The sequence below is a fragment of the Dromiciops gliroides genome, chromosome 6 (assembly GCF_019393635.1).
Source record: "Dromiciops gliroides isolate mDroGli1 chromosome 6, mDroGli1.pri, whole genome shotgun sequence".
In the NCBI taxonomy this organism is placed as follows: domain Eukaryota; kingdom Metazoa; phylum Chordata; class Mammalia; order Microbiotheria; family Microbiotheriidae; genus Dromiciops; species Dromiciops gliroides.
The window spans coordinates 211,182,207-211,207,992 of record NC_057866.1 but is presented as its reverse complement, the minus strand read 5'-3'; the positions used below and the strand labels follow the sequence as shown (position 1 = coordinate 211,207,992).

At 38.6% G+C, this 25,786-nt stretch overlaps 1 protein-coding gene across 1 annotated transcript; it reads right to left on the bottom strand.

Annotated features, from left to right (window-relative positions):
* On the bottom strand, positions 1–25,786 carry F11 (coagulation factor XI). The gene is given in 19 exon segments (XM_043971294.1): positions 1–580; positions 1,462–1,601; positions 2,466–2,561; positions 4,023–4,198; positions 6,425–6,593; positions 7,957–8,063; positions 8,179–8,341; positions 8,458–8,567; positions 10,021–10,180; positions 11,932–12,041; positions 15,139–15,298; positions 17,830–17,936; positions 20,070–20,081; positions 20,083–20,114; positions 20,116–20,139; positions 20,141–20,175; positions 20,178–20,231; positions 24,028–24,086; positions 25,711–25,786. Coding segments are annotated over 18 exon segments (1,872 nt in total). The 5' UTR covers position 24,086; positions 25,711–25,786; the 3' UTR covers positions 1–421.

Sequence of the window (25,786 nt, the reverse complement as noted above, 5' to 3'; positions counted from 1 at the left end):
TTTGCTTTCTCATTGTCTGCTTTATTGCAACAAGGAGAAGGCATCCTAGGGGATAGGAATAGGAACTAGACCCGTGATTTCAGTGTTATAGGTCATTCTCAGTGAAGAAACTCCTTCTACCAAAATAGGCGGGTGCCCTGTCTGTAGCTCTTAGAGAGCTGCTGAGAACAGTGAGAAGGTAAGTGACTTCCCCAAAGTCAGACTGCCAACACACATGGGAGGCAGGTCTTGAACTCAGGTTCTCCAGGCCTTAAAGTCAGCTCACCACTACACCATGGCTGACTCTCACAATAAAAGCAAAGGAAAGTTGATGACTTACTGGTCTTCATTAGGACCAAAGAAAATAATGTACTGCAAAACTGTCTTGTAATTAAAAACATATTTCTTATTTCTTAGAGGCAAAAGACATTGAAGGTCCTCTTCATGTTGAAGTATGTTTTAGAATCCAGTCCACATACTGGTCCACTTTGGTATAAACACCAGGACGTCCAGGGAGAGCACAGCCTTCCCCCCAACTGGTGATACCCACCAAATGCCAGATGCCATTGTGTTGGCAGGAGAGGGGGCCTCCGGAGTCTCCCTGTGTGAGATGGGAAGAGAGAAAAGGTTTTAGAGATGTAAGTTTTTCAACCTAAAGAACTGGTCAGAGATTGTTGACATTGTGCCTCAGCTTCAATGCCTCAGAATTTCATGCTATTGCTTTTATCTCAGCTTGCATGCTTTACATGTGGGCATCTAGATGAAATAGTCAAGGCACATCATCTTTGTATGTATGTGTGTGTGTGTGTGTATATATATATATGTACATGAATGTGTACGCAAGCACATTCATATCTGACCTACTGTACTGTGTGTACATACATACATACTCATTGCAAGTCATGACATCACCTCCCTGATGTCATGGGCCTCTTCAAAAATGAAGGATAAACAACTAATGTATATATACATAGACATATACATATAAACATTTTGTTGTCATTATTGTTCAGTCACTTCAGTCATGTCTGATCCCATTTAGGGGTTTCTTGGAAAAGATACTGAAGTGATTTGCCATTTCCTTCTCCAGCTCAATTTACAGATGACAAAGCTGAGGCTAACAGGGTTAAATGACTTGCCTAGGGTCACACAGCTAGTGAGTGTCTGAGGCTAGATTTGAACTCAGGTCTTCCGGTGGCATTTTATCAACTGCTTCACCTAGCTGCCCTTGCTATATACACATAGATATATACAAATGACATGTATATGTATTTGTCTATATGTATGTGTACATATATGACCCTCAGAGAATTGTAATGAGGATTGAATGAGATAATATTTATAAAGTGCTTAGCACTGTGCCTGACACATAGTGGGGTACTTAATAAATGCTTGTCTTACCCCATCCCCACCCAATTTCCAAATAAGTCATGGGAACTTTCTCATATTTTACACACAATTGTACCGAGCTTCCTCTGTTACCTTGCAAGCATCTTTCCCGCCTTCTTTATAACCAGCACAGATCATCCAATTGGTTATCTTGTATTCTCTGTATCTCATTTGGCAATCTTCATTTGTTATCAAAGGAACAGAGACCTTCTGAAGAGTGTCTTGTACTTTTCCTACAATAGAGAGCACATAGACCTTGGGTTTTAAGTTTTACAAAGGATATATTCATAAGAATTAAGTTATCCATGAGTGTACACATGGAGGTCAGAAGAAGCATCACAGGGACACTCAAGGCCTCTCTGAAGAGCTCTGGAATTGATTGTGACACGTGGGAGACAGTGGCACAGGATCATACAGCATGGCACGCCTGCATCAAAGAAGAGTAGGTGCTCTATGAGCGAAGTAGAATTGCAGTAGCTCAAAAGCAAGGTGAGAAGCTCAAATTTAGAGACACCTCCATTCCTTGGATTTAAGGAAGGTAATAGCATGTTCAGTTGTGGGATTGGGCTTCCTGTGATACCTGAGCTGGGATTTGAAGGAAGAGAGGAATTCATAAAGGCAGGATTACAAAGAGAGGGAGTGTATCCCACTATTATGTGAGCTAAAGTGACAACTACATGGGGGCTGGGCTCTGGGGCTCAGGGGCTGAGTTCTAATCCTGCCTTAGACACTTAAGAGCTGTGTGACCCTGGAAGAGACTCAACCTCTCTTAGTGTGTTTGCTCAGCTGCAAAATGAGGACTTGGGCTTCACGGTCTTTCAAATTCATTCCAACTCTAAATCTGACAGAGCACACAGACTACTGTTCAAATACCTCCTAAAGGCTATATTTTTTAGATTTATTTTATTTTTAATTTGTGGAATACAACAAGCATTTCCATAACAGAATAATTTTTTTTAAAGATGGTTGCATGTGAAACTGCAAATCCACTATGTGTAACTTTCTCTTCCTCTTAAATATCCAACAAAGTTGTCATGCAAATTATTTTTTTCGCCCTCCCCATATTTTAACAGCATATTTTAAAACACCTTCATTACCTCTTTCTTTTGTGTATCCCCAACCAGTTACCCAGCAATTGCTATATATCATTTTTCCATCTCCTTTGGAAGGAAGGCATATGGGTTGCTGGAGAGCTAAAATTTAATTTCAAAGTTTAGTTATTTAGAAAAAAAGGATCATTTCCCCACCAGAGATCCCCACCAGAGATCCCCACCAGAGATCCCACCAAATTAGAGTTTTCTAAGCCCTTTCTTTTACCTCTTTGTCCTATGTGTCTTTATTACACGGAATGCTGTAAATAGGTCATGGATGATCATAGAGTTTTGATTTGGGCAGGACCTCTGACTGTCATCAGTCCCACCTTCTGCTTTACAAATGGGCATACTGAGGCCCATGGAGGCTCATTGACTTGTCCACGGTAAAAGCAGAGACTAAGAAACAGAGTCAGGATTTGAACTGAGGCTTTTTAATGTCAAATTCAGCACTCTTTCTACTATGTTACATTATGGCTCAGTGGATAGAGCTCGGGGCCTGGAGTCAGGAAGACCTGGGTTCAAATCTGGTCTCAGGCACTTACTAGCTGTGTGACCCTGAACAAGTCACTTAACTTCAGTTTCCTCAACTGTAAAACAAGGGTAATAACAGCACCTAACTTCTAGGTTTGCTGTGAAGATCAAATGAAATAGCACTATGTGCTAGTGCCTTTCACATAGTTGGTACTTCATAAAATCTTTTTCCCTCCCCCCAAAAAGCCCTGAGCTAGGAGGCAAGGGACTTAAAAATTAGAAGAGTTCCCATTTCTATTACTTTTTATGAATCATAGAGTTAAAATGGAAGAGACCTTAGGGACCTAGTCCAACCTTCTTAATTTATGGATGAAGAAGCTTCAGACCAGAGTTGGTATATGATTTCTCCAACATCACACAAAGAGTAAGCGACTCCAAGTCCAGTACTCTTTTCAACCCAGCCATGTTGCCTCGACAAAATAATTTCCCTACAATGATCCTATAAAGTGGGTAGTACTCAGATTCTTTTCCCCATTGCATGGTTGAGAAAGCTAATCTCAGAGAGATTCACTTTCCCATGGCCACACAATAATTAATAGAATCTATATTTTCTGACTTCAAGTCTAACAGTCTTCCCATTACAATGTGCTGTCTCAACCTGATTCACTGTGTGACCCTTAGACAGATAATCAACCTCTCTCTGTCTCAATTTTTTTTCTTCTACAAAAAGAAAGGACCAGAGAAGATAAATAGATGAAGTTCCTGCCCACCTGTGTAATTTCATGATTCTATATTATTCTATATAGATAAAACTTTCCCCAGCATTCTTTACCCCTTCTAGAATGTTCAGTCATCAGGCAGAAGTTTTGCCTTTGAGACACTACATCAGTTGCCCTTTACCTAGGAGACATAGACATGATCTCCACAGCTCCCCAGGCTCTATGCCTTCCCTGATAGCAAAACAAGTGGCTTGATCACCCAGTTTAGACCTCGTGGTTGAAGCCTTACAACATTGCATCTAGGTAACTAATGCAATACTTCATCCAGATAACTAACACAGCCAACGTTTCAAAATAAATATATACTTACTGGTGTAATTAATAGGAACTTCAACTTTCAACAAGGCAATGTCATACCCATGTTTTGCCATTTCATATTTTTCATGAATAATGATCTCTTGAACTCTGAAGAATGGGGTATTTCCATGGATCTGAGACTGGTTTACAATGCCAGCATAGACACGTAAAACTGCTGCAGCCTCTACTCTAAATGACACAAGCAGAGAATTGAACTGATTTTCTTTTACAAAATGTTGAAAATATTTATTGCTTCTAAGTGGTTTAGGAAAGCTTGAGCTCTCTAACTTTCCTCTTCTTCACATTCTATATTGGAGGCTTCTGGTGGACTTGAGAGAAAGAAAACAATGACATAATGTTACTAGTACCCTTTACCAGTCACAGCATGTTATGAATCAGCTTCCTCCTCATGTGCAAAAGGGAATCACTGGTGCAATATATATTCATAGACAGGTACAACAAAACTGGCCATCGGTGCTACAGTAGATAGAGTGTCTGGCCTGAAGTCAAGAAGACCTTAGTTCAAATCTGCCTTCAGACACTTGCTAGCTGTGTGACAAGTCACTTAACACTGTTTGCCTCAGTTTCCTTATCTGTAAAATGAGCTGGAGAAGGAAATGGTAAACCACTCTAGTATCTCTGCCAGGAAAACCCCTAGTGGGTTCACAAAGAGTTGTATGCAACTCAACAACAACAACAAGAAATCTGAATGCTACTTAGGAGAAGCGGATTCTAGTTCAGACTTTATACCAAATAAGCTGTATAGCTTTGGGCAAGTCTCTGAGTCCCCTTAGTCCTCAGCTTCTTTCTCTGTATAGTGAAAAGCAGAACTAGGTGATCTCTAAGCTCTCTCCCAGCTCTATGATTCTATGAAACTGTTTTTGTTACATCTGGCTACACCTCCTTTCTGATCCCTAGGGGTGCAGTCTAAATGGAGTCAGGGTCTAGGGAATATTCCTAGGTAGGAAAGACAAATTGTGACTCCTTAAAATTCCCTGGGACATTAACTCTCCAGTTTGGGCTTCTCTATTTTGCTTCACCTTTGCAAAAACTCCCCTGGGAAATGATTCTCTCCCCGTAGGATAAACAAAGAGGAGAGTCCCAAGGGTGTTATAGAGGGAGGAGGTTGGTACAGTGGAAAAAGCAATGTCTCTGACTTCAAAGGGGATGGGTTAAAACCCTGCTTTTTGTGCTTTCTACCTGTGTAACTGGTGCTCCCTGTGTGATCTCCCTTTGTCTGTAAAATGGAAGGGTTTAGGGGGTAGGGAGAGTTGAACTAACTGGCCTCTGAGTTCCCTTCTAGCTCTGGATCTAAGGTCCTGTGACTTTCTCTCCTCTGTGTAGTCTTCTTGTTTGTCCTTCATTCTTGAAGAGGGTCATATTACTTGTCATGACTTGCGGTGAATTGGATTTAAGTGAAGGAGGGCTGTGCAAAGTCAACAGCCTCACTCTCTCCTCCAGAGCCATCTGGAGCCACTGGACCCACAGTGGCAAGATATACATCAGGAGGACTAGAGATGGCCCCAGATGTTAAAGTAATTGGGGTTAAGTGACTTGCCCAGGGTCACACACCTAGTAAAGCCCAACTTCAGGGCCAGTGCTCTATCCACTGAACCACCTAGCTGCCCCTCTTCTGTAGTCTAGAGGGCATAAGAGCTGGTAGGAGGCAAGACTAGAAGAGAAGAGAGTATTATTCTATGATTATACTGGACAAAGGTAGGTTCTCATAAAACCAAACAGGAGAACAAGCAAAAATCCCCAAAGGATCTAAGGATTCACAGAGGATATGAAGAGGGTTATGGGCAAGAATATTATAAATTTGAATAGAAATATTTCTCCAAAGTTGATAAAGCTTAAATAACTGGTGCTGGCAGACCCTGGATCAGTATTTTCTATTTGATCTTATTTAACCATAAGCCAACATGGTCCTAGTATGAGGGATTGGGGTATATTAGAAGTCACAGGCAGAAGAACTGAGTTTAAAGCCAGCTTTATCATGTACTAGCTGTGTGACCTTGGGCAAATCATTTCCCCATTAAGAGTTGCAGGTTCCTTAACATTTAAAATGAAGAGGCTCAACTAGATGATGTCTACTGGGAGGTATGGTCTAGTGAAAAGGGCATCAGAATTTGTGTCTGAGGATCTGGGTGCAAATGACTCCAACCATTAATATCTATGTGACCCTAGACAAATCATGTAACCTCACTGGTCCTCAGTTTCCTCATCCATAAGACAAAGGGGGTAAGACCAGATGACCTCTACGGTTACTTCCAGCTCTGAACCTACCAGTCAGTGGTCCCTTCCAGCTCAATCATTTTATCACATACATTTTGAAAGAGAGTTTCATTAGCTAGTAATAGATCTCAAAGGTGGGGATGAATATTGGCATTAAAAGAAAACAAGAAAAAGACTAACCCTTCAAGGCAATGGGCAGCTGTTACTATCCACTGGTTCCCAATGATGGATCCTCCGCACAGGTGTCTCTGGGTGGATGATGTGACATGCAGGCTTACCTGCCATGGCCACTCGGCAACAACCGAGTTAGTTCCTCCAACAATTTTTCCTTTTATCTTGTTTGTGCATGCTGGAAAGATACACATACAACAGATAGGTAGACAGCTGGATAGATGATAGACAATTGATAGATAGATGATGGATTAATAGATGCCAGATGATTGATAAATAGATGATAAATCAATGATGCATACAGAATAGATCTCTTTTCTTTCCTTCTATATTCTCTAATTGTATACCCCATAGTCATTAATTAATTAATTAATGAAAAAGCATTTATTATGGACTTACTGTATCCCAAACTCTGTGCTAAGCCTGCGACATGTGAACACAAAGGAAAAAGCTACCTAAGGTGTTTACATTCTAATAACAGGAGCCAACACACGTGGGGAGGATGCCTGGGGAAAGGAGTTTGGGTCTGCAAATTAACAGGGATTGTAAGGGAATAATAAGGCAGACTCCCTTTCCCCAAAGCAGTGGTAGAATTGATTTGCTTACTATTCCTAGATCAAACAGTGGAAAACACACCAGTGGGAAGGTAGACGAGCTTTTGGAAGCAGGGTAGATGACAAAAAGATGGTTGGGGCAAATCGTGGTCCACTCTGGGGCCAGCTAGGAAGCCTGAGCTTTCACTAATCAAGAACTCATGAGCCAGGGTGGAAATTCAAAGAAGAAAACATACTTTTCTTCAAATTAACAATTCAGCAAGCATTTATTGAGTACCTACTGTCCATTTCTATTTGTGTATATAAGAATTAAGCAATCAAAGGCATTTATTAAGTACTCACCATATGCCAAGCACTATTCTAGGCACTGGATATACAAAGAAAAAGTCCAAACCTCATACCTCAAAAAGATGGCATTTTAATGGGGGAGACAACACATATATAGATTGATGCATACAAGAGAAATAAAGAGAAGATTGCAGGTAGCCTGAGAGGGGAAGACCTGCTTACAAAGAGATATCATTCTTTTCTTTCTTTCTTTCTTTCTTTCTTTCTTTCTTTCTTTCTTTCTTTCTTTCTTTCTTTCTTTCTTTCTTTCTTTCTTTCTTTCTTTCTTTCTTTTTCTTTCTTTCTCTCTTTTTTTTTTGAAGGGCAATGAGGCTTAAGTGACTTGCCCAGGGTCACACAGCTAGAAAGTGTCAAGTGGCTGAGGTCAGATTTGAACTCAGGTCCTCTTGAATCCAGGGCTGGTGCTTTGCCCACTGTGTCACCTAGCTGCCCTTTGAGGTATCATTCTAATTAGCAAGACAAAACCTATATGAGAAAGCAAATAATAATGCCAAACTCTGTGATTGAGGACTAGCTAATGATTTTTTAAATAATTTTAGTTGGCAAACAGATCTTTACTTATGTCATTGCAGCACATTTCATTTTTTGATTTTGTTTTTATTTTCACAGGGCAGGTTGTTCAAGTGACATGCCACTTACCATTTTCCATTTTACATAGCCTTAATGTATAGCCAGAGACGCCTCCTCGTCCATGAAGTATTTTAGTTGGGGAACCATTTGAAGACATTTTCAAATAACATTTACCTCTGAGAGAAGGAAATAAAGCAGTGTGAATGAGAATGCCACTAGGGGAAAAGAGCATCCAGGCATTTTCAAGCAATTGCATAATTTTTCTATGTAATATTTTAAAATCCACCTTACTTCCCTTTGCCGTATGTTTCTTCAAGTGGTGAATAAGTAAAAAATTGGCAGCGTATGGTGTCCGTGCACCTTTGTTGACAGGCTTTGTGACCTTTGGCCTCAAAAATATCCAGTTCCTCTCCCAAGAAATCAGTGTTGTCATAAATGGTGCCATGACAAAGCACTGGACAGCAGACACACACAAGCAGATGGAAGATAAAGCGCATGTATCAACCATATTTTCTGATAATAACTCTCTAGGTCAAACCCAATCATTACCAAACTGGTTACATTGTTTACCTGGGACGCTGTGCCTGCAACTTAATAGGCTAAAACCTGAAAAGGCATTCTTTCTGGTGATACGTGTACTCGGAATTCCACTTTGGGATGTTTTAAGGAGGCAAAGATTTCTAAAAGAAAAATTTGAGAGTTGATTAAACCACACAATACAATAAAATTCTTGCAGCTCCAAAGTACTTGCTATAGCACAAGTTATGATTGCATAGTCTCAATTTCCTTACCATATTTGTGGACTGGGAAGGGCAGGGAGGTGGGGGGAGGGAGGAAGAGAGGTGGAGGGAAAGAGGAAGGGAACAAACATTTATTAAGTACCCACAATGTGCTATGCACTCTCATTTGAGCCTCACAACAACCCTCAAAAGTAGAGGTTATTATTATGCCCATTTTATAGGTAAGGAAACTGAGACAGACAAAGACTAGGTGACTTGCCCAGGTACACACAAGTAGTGAAGTGTCTGAGCCTGGATTTTAACTCAGATCTTGTTGACTCTAGGTCCAACACTCTATCCATTGGGTAAAACTTTGATGGGAGATAAAACTAATCTTCACCTATCTATCTTCTTTCTCCACAATTAGAACCACTTCTTTCTCTTCAGGAATTTTGATGCTACCTGGGCCTCTCAGGTCACAAGAAGGAAATGAATCTGTAATTTGGAATAAGTTTTTGAGATCATCTCAAACAACTCTTTTATTTTAAAGGGCCCACAGAAGGGAGTTGACTTATTCAAGGTCACACAGATGGTAAAGGATAGAGCTAGGATTGAAGCCCATGTCTTTGGGTTCTGGACTCTGTATTCTTTCTACTATACAAAAGTTTCTTCACACTAGTGTGTTACTCCTCCATATTTGTATTTGTAAAAGAGAACACAGGAAAAAAGGACAAAGACTTACATAGAGAAATGGAGTGTTAATGGTGGAATTTCAGGCACTAAGATAGGTTGGTGTTCTTTTGGGGGGTGGGGTGAGTTTCTTTCTGCTCCTGAAATCACATTCTTCCTAAATATAAACCCAATCCTTATACATGGACTAGGATTGTGTTGAGTGCTATGAAAGGAACATAGCCAAACTTTTCTGAGATTTCCTGAGTGAACAGGAGGAAGGGGGATGTACTTTTGAGTATTGATGAGCCCTATTATTTTTGTTTGTTTTTTGTTTTTGTTTTGTTTTGTTTTCTTTTTTTTGCAGGGCAATAAGGGTTAAGTGACTTTCCCAGGGTCACACAGCTAGTTAAGTGTCAAGTGTCTGAGGCTGGATTTGAACTCAGGTCCTCCTGAATACAGGGCCAGTGCTTTATCCACTATACCACCTAGCTGCCCTGATGAGCCCTATTCTTACCAGGAAGTGATCAAACTTGAGAATAGCTGAGTTCTCAGCATCCTAAGATGGGTACCATAAAAAGTCAATCTTCATGGCCACTTTTAAACTCTTATTCATTTGTTTTGATTATTCTCTTATAAACATTTCAGAATGGGAATTTTTTAGAAGTATTTAGAAATTTAGTGCAAGGGGCTTTGGTTAGCTTCATTTTAAAAGAAATACATCCTACTGGCTTTGCCCCCTCACCGTTGGGATTCTGTAGGCCACGTTTTGGAAAGGAATGTAAAAAACAGGCAGTTGGGATGATGAGTACAAATACTTTGGCACACCCAAGGATCAGGAGTGAAAATCCTGTCTTCATTGATGTCGGCAAAAATGGTATTTGGGAAGATGTCCCGGATGCAAGCTAGAGAAAAGAAGAAATTTAACATTGCAGTCATTTCTGTGACAGCAGGTTTCATTCATTCAGCATTTATTAAAAAGAGTGTAGGCATTTGGGATCCAAAGATAAAATGAAAACTATTGTCTGCCTTTAACCACCTTAGATTCTATTAGAAGAATTCATACTCAAAATGATATGTAAAAGGAATGGGTTCAGAGGAAATGGAAGACAACAGATGCAAAGCTAAGTGAGTAGAACCAGAACAATATATACAGTAATAGCAAAGACAAGACTAACAAACAACTTTGATAGATTTGAAAACTCTGACCAGCCATGATTCCAGAGGACTGAGGATGAATTAAGCTACATACTTTCTCTTTTTTTTTTTCTTTTTCTTTTTTTTTTGCGGGGCCATGGGGGTTAAGTGACTTGCCCAAGGTCACACAGGTAGTAAATGTCAAGTGTCTGAGGCTGGATTTGAACTCAGGTCCTCCTGAATCCAGGGCCAGTGCTTTATCCACTGTGCCACCTAGCCGCCCCAGCTACATACTTTCTGACAGAGAGAAGATAGATTCAAGACACAGAATAAGAAATGCATTTTTGGACATGGATGATGTGGAAATTTGTTTGCCTTGACTTTGCGTATTTGTTACAAGGGTTTGTTTTTCTTTTCTTTTCTTTCTTTTAGATTAGGAGTGGGATGTGAGGGAGAAAAAATGAATGCTTGCTAATTGACAATTAAAAAAAAGAATTAGAGAGGGAAAAACAACATAATATGGTATAGTAGATAAAGATCTGGTCTTAGAGTTAGGAAGACTGGGCCAAAGGTCCACTTCTGACACATACTGGCTGAACTATCCTGAGCATAGCATTTAATCTCTCAAGGGACTCCAGACACCTCTCACAGAATGTACAGATCTTCATTGGTAGAGAGGTCCTCACTGGGAACTCCCTACACCCACGATGAAATCACAGATCCAGACATACATAAGTAAGTGAATGCAGTATAATTTAAGAAGGCAGTATCAATTGCTAGTGAGAGCACTAGCAATAGGGAAGTCCCTCAAGGATTTCCTACATAGTGTTAAGAAACTCCCTCAATACACAGTCATCACTGCATAACATACACTAATCACACGATCTGGCTCAGCATGCTAAGATGATGGCTAAGATGGTAAAATGATACATCTTCTTAACTTTTAAAAGTAAAACTTCAGGGGCAGCTAGATGGCGCAGTGGTTAAAGTACCGGCCCTGGATTCAGGAGTACCTGAGTTCAAATCCGGCCTCAGACACTTAACACTTACTAGCTGTGTGACCCTGGGCAAGTCACTTAACCCCAATTGCCCCGCAAAAAAAAAAAAAAAAAAAAAAGTAAAACTTCTTTGGTAAAAAGTTTCCCATATATTCATATTTTTTGTTACAGAATTCTAAGGTTTTTACCAAGAGATATCTCAGATGTAAAGCTCCTCAGACTAAAATCTTATTGTAAAACATTATGATGTAGCATCACTGGCTATAGCATTTATCCTCTATCTCTGTGCTTCATAATTATCTATGTGCGTGGCTCGTCATCCTACTAGATTGGAAGTTCCATGAGATCAGGGGCATTGTCTTATCTAAGCTAGCACAGGGCTTTGCCCAAAGTAGGCATGCAATAATAGTTTGTTGAACTGTACTGAATTGTCCTAAGTTAAACTATCAATACCTGACATTTAAAAGATAAGGCAAATCCATTATGGTAAAATAGACATAGACATAGACATATATATTTACCCATTTTGGAAACTGCGCAAGATTTCAGTGAGAATCCAGATACCACATTCTCAAGCAACTCTATTTTTGTTGGGAATCCTGTTGTAGTATATTTCAATAAGCACACATTGCTAAATACAAAACAAAAAAAAGAAAAAATTTATGGATTACTTAGGAATACATTCTCCCCTGGCTATATGTCCATTTTATTTTTTCCCAAAATTTCATTAGGGTAATTCATGATGGTTGGCACGTTCTGAAAAATTGTATCATCCAATTAAATCAGACATCTTCATCATACCTTAAAACCATAGAATTTCAGCATTAGAGGTCATGTGATCCCATCTATTCCTCACCCAATGGGGGAAACCCTTCTATATTATTCTGGAAATGTGGCCACCTAGCTTCTGTTCAAATATATCCAGTGATAGGGAAAGCATCTTAACAATACCATGCTGAGCATCCTGTAGGATCATAGCATCATAGATTTGTTTCATTTTTTTGGTTTTGTTTTTATTTACTTTTATTTTTTTGCAGGGCAATGAGGGTTAAGTGACTTGGCCAGGGTCACACAGCTAGTGTCAAGTGTCTGAGGTCAGATTTGAACTCAGGTCCTCCTGAATCCAGAGTCAGTGCTTTATCCACTGTGCCATCTAGCTGCCCCAGCATCAATAGATTTGGAAGACAAAAAAGACATTAGAGGTCATCTAGTCCAGATACCTTATCTTACCAATGAGGAAACTGAGGCTCAGAAAGGCTAAGTATTTTGGCTAGGGGCACACAATTAATGTCAAAGGAAGGATTTGAGTTTACTGACTCCAGATCCAGCTCTCTATCCACCCTACCACATTGCCTCTTTGTAAGTTTAATTGTATAGTCTTGTAAATTTACAACCAGTAGGAGATTAACAGTATGAGAGGAGCCTCATGGTATTCAATGCTTCTTCAGTTGGAAATTCAGCCACAGAGGGATTGACTTCAATATGAGATATATGGTCAATTGCTTCAGCATTGGTTAATGAGTTTTTGGTTAATTGGTTAATTGGTGTTTTTGAGAATGCTATGGAAGTGTTCATCCCATCTCTCTAGAATCATGTCCTTATCATAGGTCAATGTGGCCCCATCAATACCAAGTAGTTGAGATGTACCAGCCAGCACTGCACCATCCATGCACAAGGCAAGTGTTCACTCAGAGGTCAAAAGGAGCAGTACAAAGATACTGTCAAGGTCTCTGAAGAACTTTAGTATCAATTGTGAGACACAGGAGACATTGACACAAAATTGTCCATGATATGCACACCTCAAAGGAGGTGTTGTACTTTATGAGCAAAACACAGTCACAGTAGCACAAAGGAAATTTGTGAGATGCACAAATCTAGAGACATGTCCATCCCAACTGTCCATACTGACAATTTGTGCCTAACTTATGGCAGAACCTTCCAAGCTCATATTGGACTGATCAGCCGCAGATGAACACACCATACTCTGACCCCAATATTGTGATGGCAACAGTCCTCTTTGAGTATGAAGGATAAACAACAAGAAGTAGGAGACTGGGGTGAATTTTAGTCCTAGAAATTTATTTTTGCCTTTCATGTTTTTATCATGTATTATACCTTTACAAAAGTATATGCTTTTTGAAAAAAAGGGACCATCAGGGGGGGCAGCTAGGTGGAGCAGTGGATAAAGCACTAGCCCTGGATTCAGGAGGACCTGAGTTCAAATCCGTCTTCAGACACTTGACTAGCTGTGTGACCCTGGCCAAGTCACTTAACCCTCATTGCCCCACAAAGAGAAAGAGAGAGAGAGAGAGAGAGAGAGAGAGAGAGAGAGAGAGACAGACAGACCATGTCATATAGCTTTATATCTCCAGTACCTTATATGTAATATGTTTTTAATGTTTATTGAATTTTTAAAGATTATTTCTCCCCTCTGGGCCTCATTTCCCTCACCTGTGAAATGGGGAAGTTGCACTAGAGGATCTTTAATGTCCCTTCCAGATATAATCCTTTCTGATTCTATGAAATGACATTTGTGTGGGAGATAAAATTCTGCCACCCTCTTGTTTATTTACCTTGTTATTTTCCTCATATAGAGGAGTGTACTAAAAATACACACCCCTTTCACTTGAGTTTTCTTTCTCATTCTTTGAGTAAAGTAAGAAAGTATTCTGAATGCACTTAAAATTTTTTCAAATATTTCTAAGAGCACACATGAATTTTTCCTAACAGAATTATGAAGGCTATCCCAGAGCATTTTCAGATGAAGAGGACAATGAAAGACAGAAAATGGAAGAAATTTGTGAGTATTTCTATATTCATCTAGTCTCATCATTTACCACAGTGGAGACATCCCTTGGCCTTCTGTTCATAATGTGCTATGTAAGGTACTGGGAGTGACATTTAGGAAGAGTTTCTGAACCAAATGAGGCACAAACAGAATAGACTCATGCTGGAGCTGACATTTTGAAGGATTAATTTTCAAGATTTCTAGAGGGGAAGATGCCCAATAATTGGGAAAAAATTATGGATGGCAATAATTTTTTTAAAAAAGAGGACATAACAATTTCACCACATACCTGGTTCCCTATTTCTATAAAATATTAGAAATATTTATACGACTTGCAGAATAATTGCTGATCTCCATTGGCACAGGAGTTTTCTGACCATGTTCCTCCTTGCCCAAATGGAATCATGAGTCCAGAATAAGAAATATTAAATAGTAACTATTATGATACTGTTATTATGTAATGTTATAATATATATGATATGATACAACCTAATATACCATGGCATAATGTAATAAAATACAGTATAATATAATGAAATATCTGGTATTAAATTATATTATTTAACATAATACATCATATATTATTTACCATAATATATTATATAAATCTGAATTTAATATAGTACTATAAAGTTAGCCCAATATTTTATGTATATAGGCACTCATCAGAATCTCACAATAACCCCTTAAGGTATTACAGGTATTGTCATCCACACTCTACAGAAAAGGAATCTAAGACTCAGAGAGATGAGGTGATACCCAGCAACACCCACCTAGTAAATGTCACAGGTAGGATTTTAATCTACTTCTTTCCTAACTCCAGTTCTCCTTCTACTATTTCTTGCTGCCTGTACCTTGTACCACACTGTGAGTCAACAGATATTTCTCTTTCTACCCACATATGTGGGGAACCCCTGGCCACAATCTAGACCTCTCTCACCGATGGGCCTCACTGTGAAACGTCTGCAGGGCATATGTAAAGAAATGACAGTGAGCATCGTTGGTGCATCTGTCTTCACATTCTTGAATGCTTGTGGTAACAAAGGAGTTGTAGTTCATTCCCTTCATGTCAAATCCTTCATAGATGTCTGTGTGGCAAGCTGGAGAAGCAAAACAAGTTGAAATATTGTTATCTTTAGTTGACTCTAATAATCATCAAGGAATATGGGACTATATTGTTACCATATGGGACCAAATCTGACCACATTTCAGTAACTTTTCTCCCAATTTACCTTCTAGTTCCCCTTCTCAACTTCCTTTATTTCTTTTTGCATCTACATAATTTTTACCTCAACACAAAAAATGATATTAATCGTGTGTATTTGTATAATAGTTTAGTGTTCAAAAGTAATTTATATGCTGGGCATGGTGTTGCATATCTGTAACCCCAGCTACTGGGGAGGCTTAAGCTGATGAATCTTTTTAGCTATAAAAGACTATGCCAATCAGGTGAGTCCCCAGAATTAGACGTCCACCAAGTTGCCTAAGGAAGGGTCACTAATAGGCCCACGTCAGAAACTGAGCAGATCAAAGCTTCTGAGCATATCACCATTGGGACCAGGCCCCTGAGTAGGTCTTGCCCTTTCAGACTTTCTAAGACGGAATGACCTAGTTTTTAAAAATATGTGAAAATCCTTTTTATGCATTACATCATTAGATCCTACTCTCTCCCTTTACCCCCAATGGGCAGTGAAATTATTATACCCAATTTACTGATAGGAAATTTGATTTCATAGTGTTGCCCAGGGTCATTCAGTCAAGAAAAACCAATGGGTTTTTTTTTTTAAGACATTGAAGTGTCTCCGAAATAATTATCAATATTCCTTCAATTTCCCAGCATTCTAGAATATTTCATTCACTTGCTTCCTATTTACTTTCTAGTAGGAGTGAATCCGTCAGTACCCTATGAAACTAAATATATGCTCTGGCCCTGTGGGACATGAAACAGGTGCTTTGGCCCTGGAAGAAAGACATAATTGTCATATATCTAATACTACTTTGCATATTCAGTATCTTTTTTAGAAGGTACCCCTGTTAATTCTTTTTAAAGGAGACCCTAGACATGAGTTATGCCTAATCTTTGTCCAGGATGGAGATATAATTTAAGTTAGAGAGTATAAGGAAATGCTGATTCCAATCTCTTTGGGTCCAGGTACTCTCAGGACTGAACCTAGTCCATACAAGTTAAGAAGCCTTTGTGAGTGTGGGCACTGCCACATTAGTAATACTACCTTAAGTTTATTCATTCTTTTCCTCTTGTTTTTCCATTCATTCATTCATTCATTCATTCATTCATTGAACATTTTTTTTTTTAGTGAGGCAATTGGGGTTAAGTGACTTGCCCAGGGTCACACAGCTAGTAAGTGTTAAGTGTCTGAGGCCGGATTTGAACTCAGGTACTCCTGACTCCAGGGCCGGTGCTCTATCCACTGCACCACCTAGCCGCCCTGAACAAATATTTATTGAATATTTACTATTTTTAAGACACTGTTTAGCAGAGGCAAAGGTCAATAAACCACAATTTCAGCCTTAAAGAAACTGGTGGCATAGAGGATAAGTGTGTCAGAATTGGAGTCAGGAAGATTTGAATTCAAATCCAGCCTCAAACACTTACTAGCTTTGTGACTCTGGGCAAGTCACTTAACCTCATTCATCCTCAATTTATTCATCTACAAAATAGGTATAACAATAGCACCTACTTCACAGAATTATTATGTGGATTAAATGAGATAATACATGTTAAAAAGTGCTTTGCAAATGCTACACTACTACTACTACTAGAACATTCAGGTTTCTAATCTATCTCATCCCCACCTCCACCTTTTATTATACAGTTATTTATTTTCTCCGTTAACATTAGCACTTTCTTGATACTTAAGTTTACACCACAGAATTGATTAGTGTAACCAATAATTGGAAAGTCTTTCTCTTATTCCCTTTGCATCTATGTTTATGTTACATCCACCATTAGGTTATATGCTCCTTAAGGACAAAGGTGTTCTCTCTTGCTTCTCAGGACTTATTGCCATGTTTTGTACTAGGTAGGTGATTAACATGTACTGCATCTTTGTATCACTCATGGTAACTGTCCTTGTGCCCCCTACTCTTTCCCTTTGTCTTCTCTTTGTTAGTGCACTTATTTTTTTTTTCAGAAGTCAATGACAAAATATTGAGTCTTCAGGGGCAAATGAAATGTGGTAGAGACAGAGAAGGATAGAAAGGATAGGAAGGGGAAAAATAGAATATTGATAACTAGAATTAAAAGTATTTACCTTTGTTGTCAGAATTGAGTCTTCCTGAACATTGGATGTGTAATTGATCCCCGTATCCATGTTCAGCTTAATCCTTCAGATCAATTTAGTCACTGTAGAATTGCAATAAAATATCTACACTGTGTTTTACAAGAAAATAAGAACTCAAGGCAGTTAGGTGGCGCAGTGGATAGAGCACTGGCCCTGGATTCAGGAGGACCTGAGTTCAAATGCGGTCTCAGACACTTGACACTTACTAGCTGTGTGACCCTGGGCAAGTCACTTAATCCCAATTGCCTCACCAAAAAGAAAAAAAAAAGAAAGAAAGAAAATAAGGACTCAATGAGGACTGTCTTGACTGAACCACCATAATATCTTACCACTTAATTGGTGTTGACATTGTTTAAAGGAATGCCCAGAGATTGCTCCTGTCATGTTCACTGTAGGCAATATTTCTGTGACAGTGTCTTTCAGGAAGCAGGCAAACCTATGTTTAGAAAGTAGCATAAGTCAGTGAAAGTGGTTAAAAACAAAACATGGGCCCTAGAAATTAGAATTCAGAAGAAAAAAAAAACAAGAAAAACAAAAAAAAAGGAATCCAATTTTATGTCTTACCTTAATCCTAAATATTCTTTAAAGTGACCTCCATCTCTATAGCTCTATGAAGGTATGATTCTATTCCTATGTATTATCAGTTGTACTTCCTACATATTGAACCATATTGTTATCAGCACAGGGACTTCCTAACTATGGGTTGCACATCTAAAATGAGATCTATTTAAAAAGGAAATACAGGGGGCAGCTAGGTGGCTCAGTGGATAAAGCACCAGCCCTGGATTCAGGATGACCTGAGTTCAAATCCGGCCTCAGACACTTGACACTTACTAGCTGTGTGACCCTGGGCAAGTCACTTAACCCCCATTGTCCCACAAAAAAAAAAAAAGAAAAAAAAAGAAAAACAATGTAGAGCTGTTTTTTATTTAAATAGGAGATTAAATTTGGGGGGAACAAGCAATACAAAACTGTAACCTCCATATATACTAATACAAAATAACATGGTACCTTATATCCATTTATCATCTGACAACATTTTTCTAAATTGAACTTGAGCTATGAAAGTGGAACCTGGTATAAAGCCTAAGAAACATAAAATTTAGAATTGAAAGTTACCTTAGAGATCATTGACTGTGAGCCACTCATTTTATATACTATAAAAATTGGCATAATTTGAGAGTCAAGGCTAAATAAGATAACAATGATTTAGAAAACAAAGGATATTTGTCATTCATAGCGAAGTGACTTTAGTTGCCACAACACTTGTCAAAATGGTCATACTTGTTTGTGTGCAGACCAAGCCTCAAAACAAAATCCTTCTCACTCTGTGGGTCTCCCAAGTGGCCAACCCATCAGGGTCAAAGCTCAGGATTTCTTGAGATTCCCCCAGTGTGGCTTAGCATTATGATTTTTAAAATATGCCACAGTCTCATGCATATTTTGAACACACAGAGTCAAGTGGCACTAGATAACTATGGGATAACCTTAAACGTGGCCTCAGATGGAGGAGACTTGAAATGGAACATAGTAGCCACACTCTGGACTTCATGAGGTCCTAATAAGGCATGACCAAAATATAGGGTGAGGGCTATGCCTGAGTATAATGATAAAATTAACTCTAAACCTTCTCACCCTTCCAAAAAATAAAATGAAATAAAATACAACTCCATAGTGCTCAGAATTCCTACATTAGCCAATCTTTTAGAATAAAAGATTGGGGCAGCTAGGTGGTGCAGTGGATAAAGCCCTAGCCCTGGATTCAGGAGGACCTAAGTTCAAATCTGGCCTCAGACACATGACACTTACTAGCTGTGTGACCCTGGGCAAGTTACTTAACCCTTATTGCGCTGCCCCCCCAAAAAAAAGAAAGAAAAAGAAAAAAGAATAAAGGGTTGAGGGCCACTGTTAATTGCTAATTTATTTTCTATAAAAACTAATGTAGTACTGTGCCTTAGAGCACTAACTAGACATGAGAACTTGGAGAAGTCATTTAACTATTTAAAGCCAACCAGTCAATAGGCATCAGTTAAGAGCCAACTACACTTTAGGAACTGAACTAGGAAGAAGGATTTTGTTTTCTTATCTGTAAATTAATGGAATTGGACTAGATGATCTCTTAAATACTTCCCAATTCTATGGTTGTGATCTATAGTTTGAAGTGGCTGGCTCTTCCAGGGGAGAGGCAGTTGTGTGTAGACGCTGTCCCAGTAGCAGTGACAACAGCAGTGATTGGTTCATACCTCATCCTGAGGCTAGGTTGGCTGTCTAAGGCACCTTGTAAATCTATGTCACTTTAATCAATCCATTAGTAGTCATTGACTCCATTGTGAATTAAATCCATGAAATTGTACAGTGACTGGCCTAACAAGAATTGAGGGTTGGAAAAATATGGGAAAAATGAGGTCTGCTTGCCCTTCCAGTGACCTTATTCCATGTCACCATTCCTACCCAGTGTGGAATATATGAGCAGATGTGTTGTTAAATATAGAAATATATTTATATGTACATATACATGCATATAAATATATGTGTGTACATACATCCACCTAAGATAAAAAATCTTTACCATTTATGGTTTCTTAGTTGATCTTGCAGACAGGAAGCTGAACAGGCAAACACCTTGGATGATAGGTACAACACTATTTGGCAGTATTTGGCGGTAGGTGTAAAATAGTAGCCACATCTCCTCCCTGAAAGAATTTATCTTTATACAGCTCAGTCATACATTCTGTAATGGAGTAAATAAAACATCTAATTAGAGAGTTTTCTGCCAGAGAATATGCTAGATAGGTCCCCTTGATAAACAGTCAACACAAACGTAGAAGCAATTAATCAGTCAAATAACAGCAATTCATTCAGAGCCTGTTATGTGTTGGGCACAGTGTTAGCACCTAGCACATTAAAGACACTTAGTAAATGCCTGCTGATTGATTAGATTGACTCATAGTGGTTAAGGTCACATAGCTAACTAGTGAATCTTAGACCAGAAGTTTAGTCACCATTAATAAAACCAATTCCTATTCTCAGACAGCTTGGATTCTATCAGAAACACAATACTTATAGACATATATTTTCTATAGACATAAATATATATTATTTAAGTAAGTGTAGAATAATGTAAAATAAATACAAGGGCAGCTAGGTGGCGCAGTGGATAGAGCCTTGGATTCAGGAGGACCTGAGTTCAGATCCAGCCTCAGACACTTGACACTTGCTAGCTGTGTGACCCTGGGCAAGTCACTTAACCCAATTGCCTCACCAAATACATACATACATACATACATACATACATACATAAATGCAAGATCACTAAATGCAAGATAGTTAGGGATGAAAGGGGTACTTGGGGGAATAATAATAATGAAAGAACTTGCTTGAAAGCAGTAGGGGGAGAAACTAACAGACTAGGCAAGGTTGATAACTAGAGAGGGAGGGTATGGTTAAGGACTGTGGGAGATAATGATATGTGGACAAAGTGTTGGACACAATGGAACATATATAATCATAGATAAGGTTTATGCCTGGGGGGGTGGGGTTCTGCAGGGCTCATCTTTGTACTTCCTTTATCCCCCTTGGTCCCCCTCTGAAGCATTGATCCTCATTCTCCTACATCACTGAAGTATACAGCTGAACTCTGAAGTCATTCTGTCTTCAACAGGTATTCATTCTCTTGCTATAACTAAAGGTTCCTCTAAAGACTATAGAAAACCACCTTGTTGGTGTTGAGTCGATATGTCAAGAACATGTGATTTAATCTGGGTGGGATATTTCTCTACTAGATTCCTGTCTTTAGCTTAGTCAGAGAAAGAGTTGCCCAAGGCTCTGTGAGATCACACTCTTAGTCCAGTGCTAGGTCCCACGGCTAGAAACATCAGAGGTGAATCAGTGCCCTCACTTCCAGAGTCCAGCACTCTGTTTATGGCTCTCTATACTTCTCTGCTGATGTTGAAAATGCATTAAATAATATCATTCATCAACTCATTTAAATGATAAAGCCATCCCCAAACATCATTAAGAAATGAAGGCCAAAGAAAGCTTTTATGGAGTCATGTCTGTGTTGGGTTTGTTCTTGGTAATTGATTTTATAATTGAATCTTGTAAGGGGTCAAAGCAGCATACAGTGAGGAATCTTGAAGCAATTTCTTAGTGACCTAAGAACTGGTTTCATAGCAAAAAATTGCAATTATTTGTACTTCCTTACTTTTTTCCCCCATAAAATGTCAATTTATCTAGATTAATGATGGCCTCGGGGAAATGAACAATCCTGAATTGCCTTCCTAATCATCAAAGAAAGATAGATGTGTCCTACCAGGGTTTTACTGCCAAGTGAATGTTAATTTTGAACCTTAATTCTCTGAACATATGAATGTGACTCTAATAACCAGACTCTCTGACTCACCCAAAATGTCTAATTGTTTATGCAGAACTAGTCAAGGTTGGCACACTTTAATATGGAAACAATGGTGGCATAATTAAGTTAGATGTAATACACCTCCATTTTTTTTCCAAAATGCAAGTTAAATCTCCTTATTCTTCTTTAAATAAAGACACACAGATTTAAATTAATACATAAATGATCAACTGTGATAACTGGATTCTTCTCACCAATACAATGGTACAAGAAAGTTCCAGGGGACTCATGATGGAAAAGGCTGATTGAACCATAATATTTCTTTTGTTTTTGGTGCTTTTTTCTGTTTTAAGGTTTTTCCTTATTGCTCTGATTCTTCTCTTATAGCCTGACTGATGCAGAAATATGTTTAATGTTGTTGTGTATGTGCATGTACATATATATGTATATATCTGTATGTATATATGTGTGTGTGTGTGTGTGTGTGTGTATATATATATATATATATATATATATATATATACACACATATATATAATATAACCTATATCGGATTGCCTGCTATCTGGGGGAGAGGGGGAGGGGGGAGGGAGAGGGGGGAGGGAGAAAAATTTTAAATTGGAAATCTTATGTAAACAAATGCTGAAAGCTATCTCTACATGTAACTGGAAAATAATTAAATTAAATTAAATTAAAAATGTAATCAATTAAGTAATATATTCAGATTTAAAATAATAAAGTATGAAAAAAATAATAAAATAATACATTTGAACAACTAGCTTTTTGGATCATATGTAATTTATTAAGTAGCTTACTGAACATAAGAAATGTATGAAATCTATCAATCAATTAATAAGCTTAGTCCATGGCTTCTTAAGGGCCTGCTTAGAGAGGCAAGGCTTTTTAGAACTTTGGTTCATGGGATAGAATAAGAACACTGAGCAGACTCTTGTGGATACCAGACCTAAGTTTGAAGAAGAGGCAAGAGCAGAAAACCTCTGCCCCCATCTCAGACAAATAACATTAATAACTTGCATTTTGATTGTGCTTTGAAGTTTACAAAGCACTCCCCTCTCTTCCTATCTGTGTTTCTCTCATTCTCTGTCTCTCTCTTTTTCTCTATCTCCCCCTCTTTCTGTCTCTCTTTCTGTCTTTATCTCTGTCTGTTTCTGTCTTTGTCTTTTCTTTTTATTACTGTCATTCTGTCCCTGTCTCTCTGTCTCTGTTTCTCTGTCTCTGTATGCAGATAAAGAAATTTAAGTGTGGAAAAGACTTATCCAAAGACAAGGTCAAGCCTAGGTTTGAAGTTAGACCTCCTCTGACCCCAGGGCCTTTGCCATACAATATCAGGCATCACAAGAGTTCTGGTAGAATGCTTCATTCTGCCTCAAGGGAAAGTGCTGACTGTGTGATAACCAGCCTGAGATACTGACTAACAGAGAGCAGTGGGACTGGATCATTCTATTCCTACTAGGAGGAGGTGAGATGGGCCTCCGACACTGTTTTGAGCTATATTAAGGAAGCAGCGGGTGCCATCTTCTAGGAATTCAGGCAAATCATAGGCTGAAGGAACATGGTGGACAGGGAAGCCAAATGTTGACATCCTCAGTAGGAAACATCTGTAGTAAGAACCCAACCAATGGGTGTCATTCATAGATGACAAAAACAACTGGACTAATTGGTTACTTTCTGGGACTTTGTTACGAATCTCTTGTTTTCTTTGATTTATAGCAAACCTGTTCATTCTTTAGCCTTGTGAGCCCACATGCTTATAAGTGGAGCCAATTATTACACCCCGCAGAGGCAGGAGATGTGGTAGAAAACGAACCCAAAGTAGTAGAAGTCCCCTAAACAGTGCTCCAAGGTCTTTCATGTCAGAGGCAGCTTCTGATTCAAGTTGAAAATTCCAATAAATTATCTTGTTTCTCATAAAATGAGCAACCTAATTCCTGCCACTACCCTGAAATGCATTTGCTCTTCTGGGTAAATAACAGGCTTTAGAGATGCCTTTCTACCTACAACAGTTCCAGGATATTAGAAATTTCTCCCATTCAGTTAAGTACATGGGAGGCTTTCCTCTACAAATGTATGTGGGTTTCTTTATCCATAGATTTAAAGAATCGGGCAATTTCTGGTCCATAATGTTTATATTTTCAAATCAAATTATACTTACCACCCGAACCAAAGCAAATAAGACAGCTGACATGAATCATTTGATAAAGCCAAATCATTCTGAAAAGAGAAACATGTAGCATTATTTGGGAAGAACAAAGTTAGCTTTTGAAAAACTGATCACTATACTGATCAATGTTGTAGAAATGAAAGAACTGAAGAGTTTTTGAGCTGGATGATTCCCAGTTGCATAAGTGATTACCTGGTATAGTTTGTGCTCTTAACTCTTTCAGAATTCCAAAGAATCATGGAACAGGAAGGTATCTAAAGAGGTCATCTGATCCTCTACCTTACTGAACATAAATGGTTATCAACACCATTACCCAAACCTATGGTACTTCATGTCAAATCAGTACCTTCCTTCCTTCCTTCCACCCAACCTTCCTTCCTTCTGTCCTTCCTTTCCTCCTTCCATTCTTCCTTTCTTCCATCCTTCCTTTCTTCCTTCCTTCCTTCCATCCAACCTTCCTTCCTTCCTTCTTTCCATCCAACCCTCCTTCCTTCCTTTTTCCTTCCTTCCCTCATTCCTTCTCTTCTTGTTTGCTTCTTTCCTTTTTCCCTCCTTCCCTTCTTCCCTCCCTTCCTTTCATTCTTCCCTTTCTTTTCTCCTTCTTCCCTTCCTTCCTTCTTTCCTTTTCTCTTTCCTTCCTTCTCACCTTCCTTTTTGATCTTTTTTTCCCCATCTTTGAGATATCCCTAAGCAATACACAATGAACTCTCCACTCTCCCTTTGCTACAGTGGAGAACTTTTCCCTATGAAGCTCTGCACATCTTTGAAATTTAGTAGTATAAGTAGTCCTTGAAGACAGCATGGTATAATAGATATAGAGCTCGCCTCAAAATCAGAAAGACCTAGGTTCAAATCCTAGCTGTGACACATTCTACCTATATCAGAAGTGTCAAATACACTACCTGCCTGGCCAGCAACACTTCTGAGTGTGGCCTGAATCAGATTAAAGTGTAATTGGGAAATATTTAACAAAATTTTTTTTAAATCATGATATAACATAGATAATGTTAGTATGTGATTTTCCAAACAACATGCAGCCTTAGGAATATAGTTTGGGGAGGGGGGCATTATTATTTATATCACTGGTCTGTCTATATTACCCTGGGGAAGTAACCTTAACCGCTCAGTACCCATGGCAACCCTTTAAATCAGTAGCTATAAATAAGGTGTCCATTTGCATCAGTAGGAAAAAAAAGTTCCTTAACAACCCAGATGAAATCATGGGCGTGGTCCAGAGGAAAAATAGTGGTGCTTAAGTTACTAAACTATAATTGTGCAAAATGATATTTCAATGTCCTGGCCTAGTTAAAGAACTTTCTCTAAGCATTGATATCAATTCTTCTTGAATAGAGGCAGAGTAGAAGAGAATCCCTTGAATTAGAAGCTCTTATGGAATTAAAATTAAAAAAATTATTTCTCCTTCACTCTAGTTATTAGTCACAAACTTCCAATTGGCTTCACCAACGCAACAACCTTTCTTAAAACCTGGTTTCTTTGAAATCGGCTCTTCTCGTATGGTATACTAGGTGCCTCAGACCAAAATGAATTCTACATCTAGATGAATACCAGGTAATTAAGAAACTTAATGGTATGGTTAAAACTGTATTCCACCCTAAGATTTTAAAAATCATTTAAAAGAGAGAAATGAAATAATTAATTTTTTAAAATCTGTACCTGAAAGAACAGCTGTGTTCTTATTTTGCTTTTAACAGCTTTACAATGAAGAGGCTTCCTTTCCACCAAAAAAAAA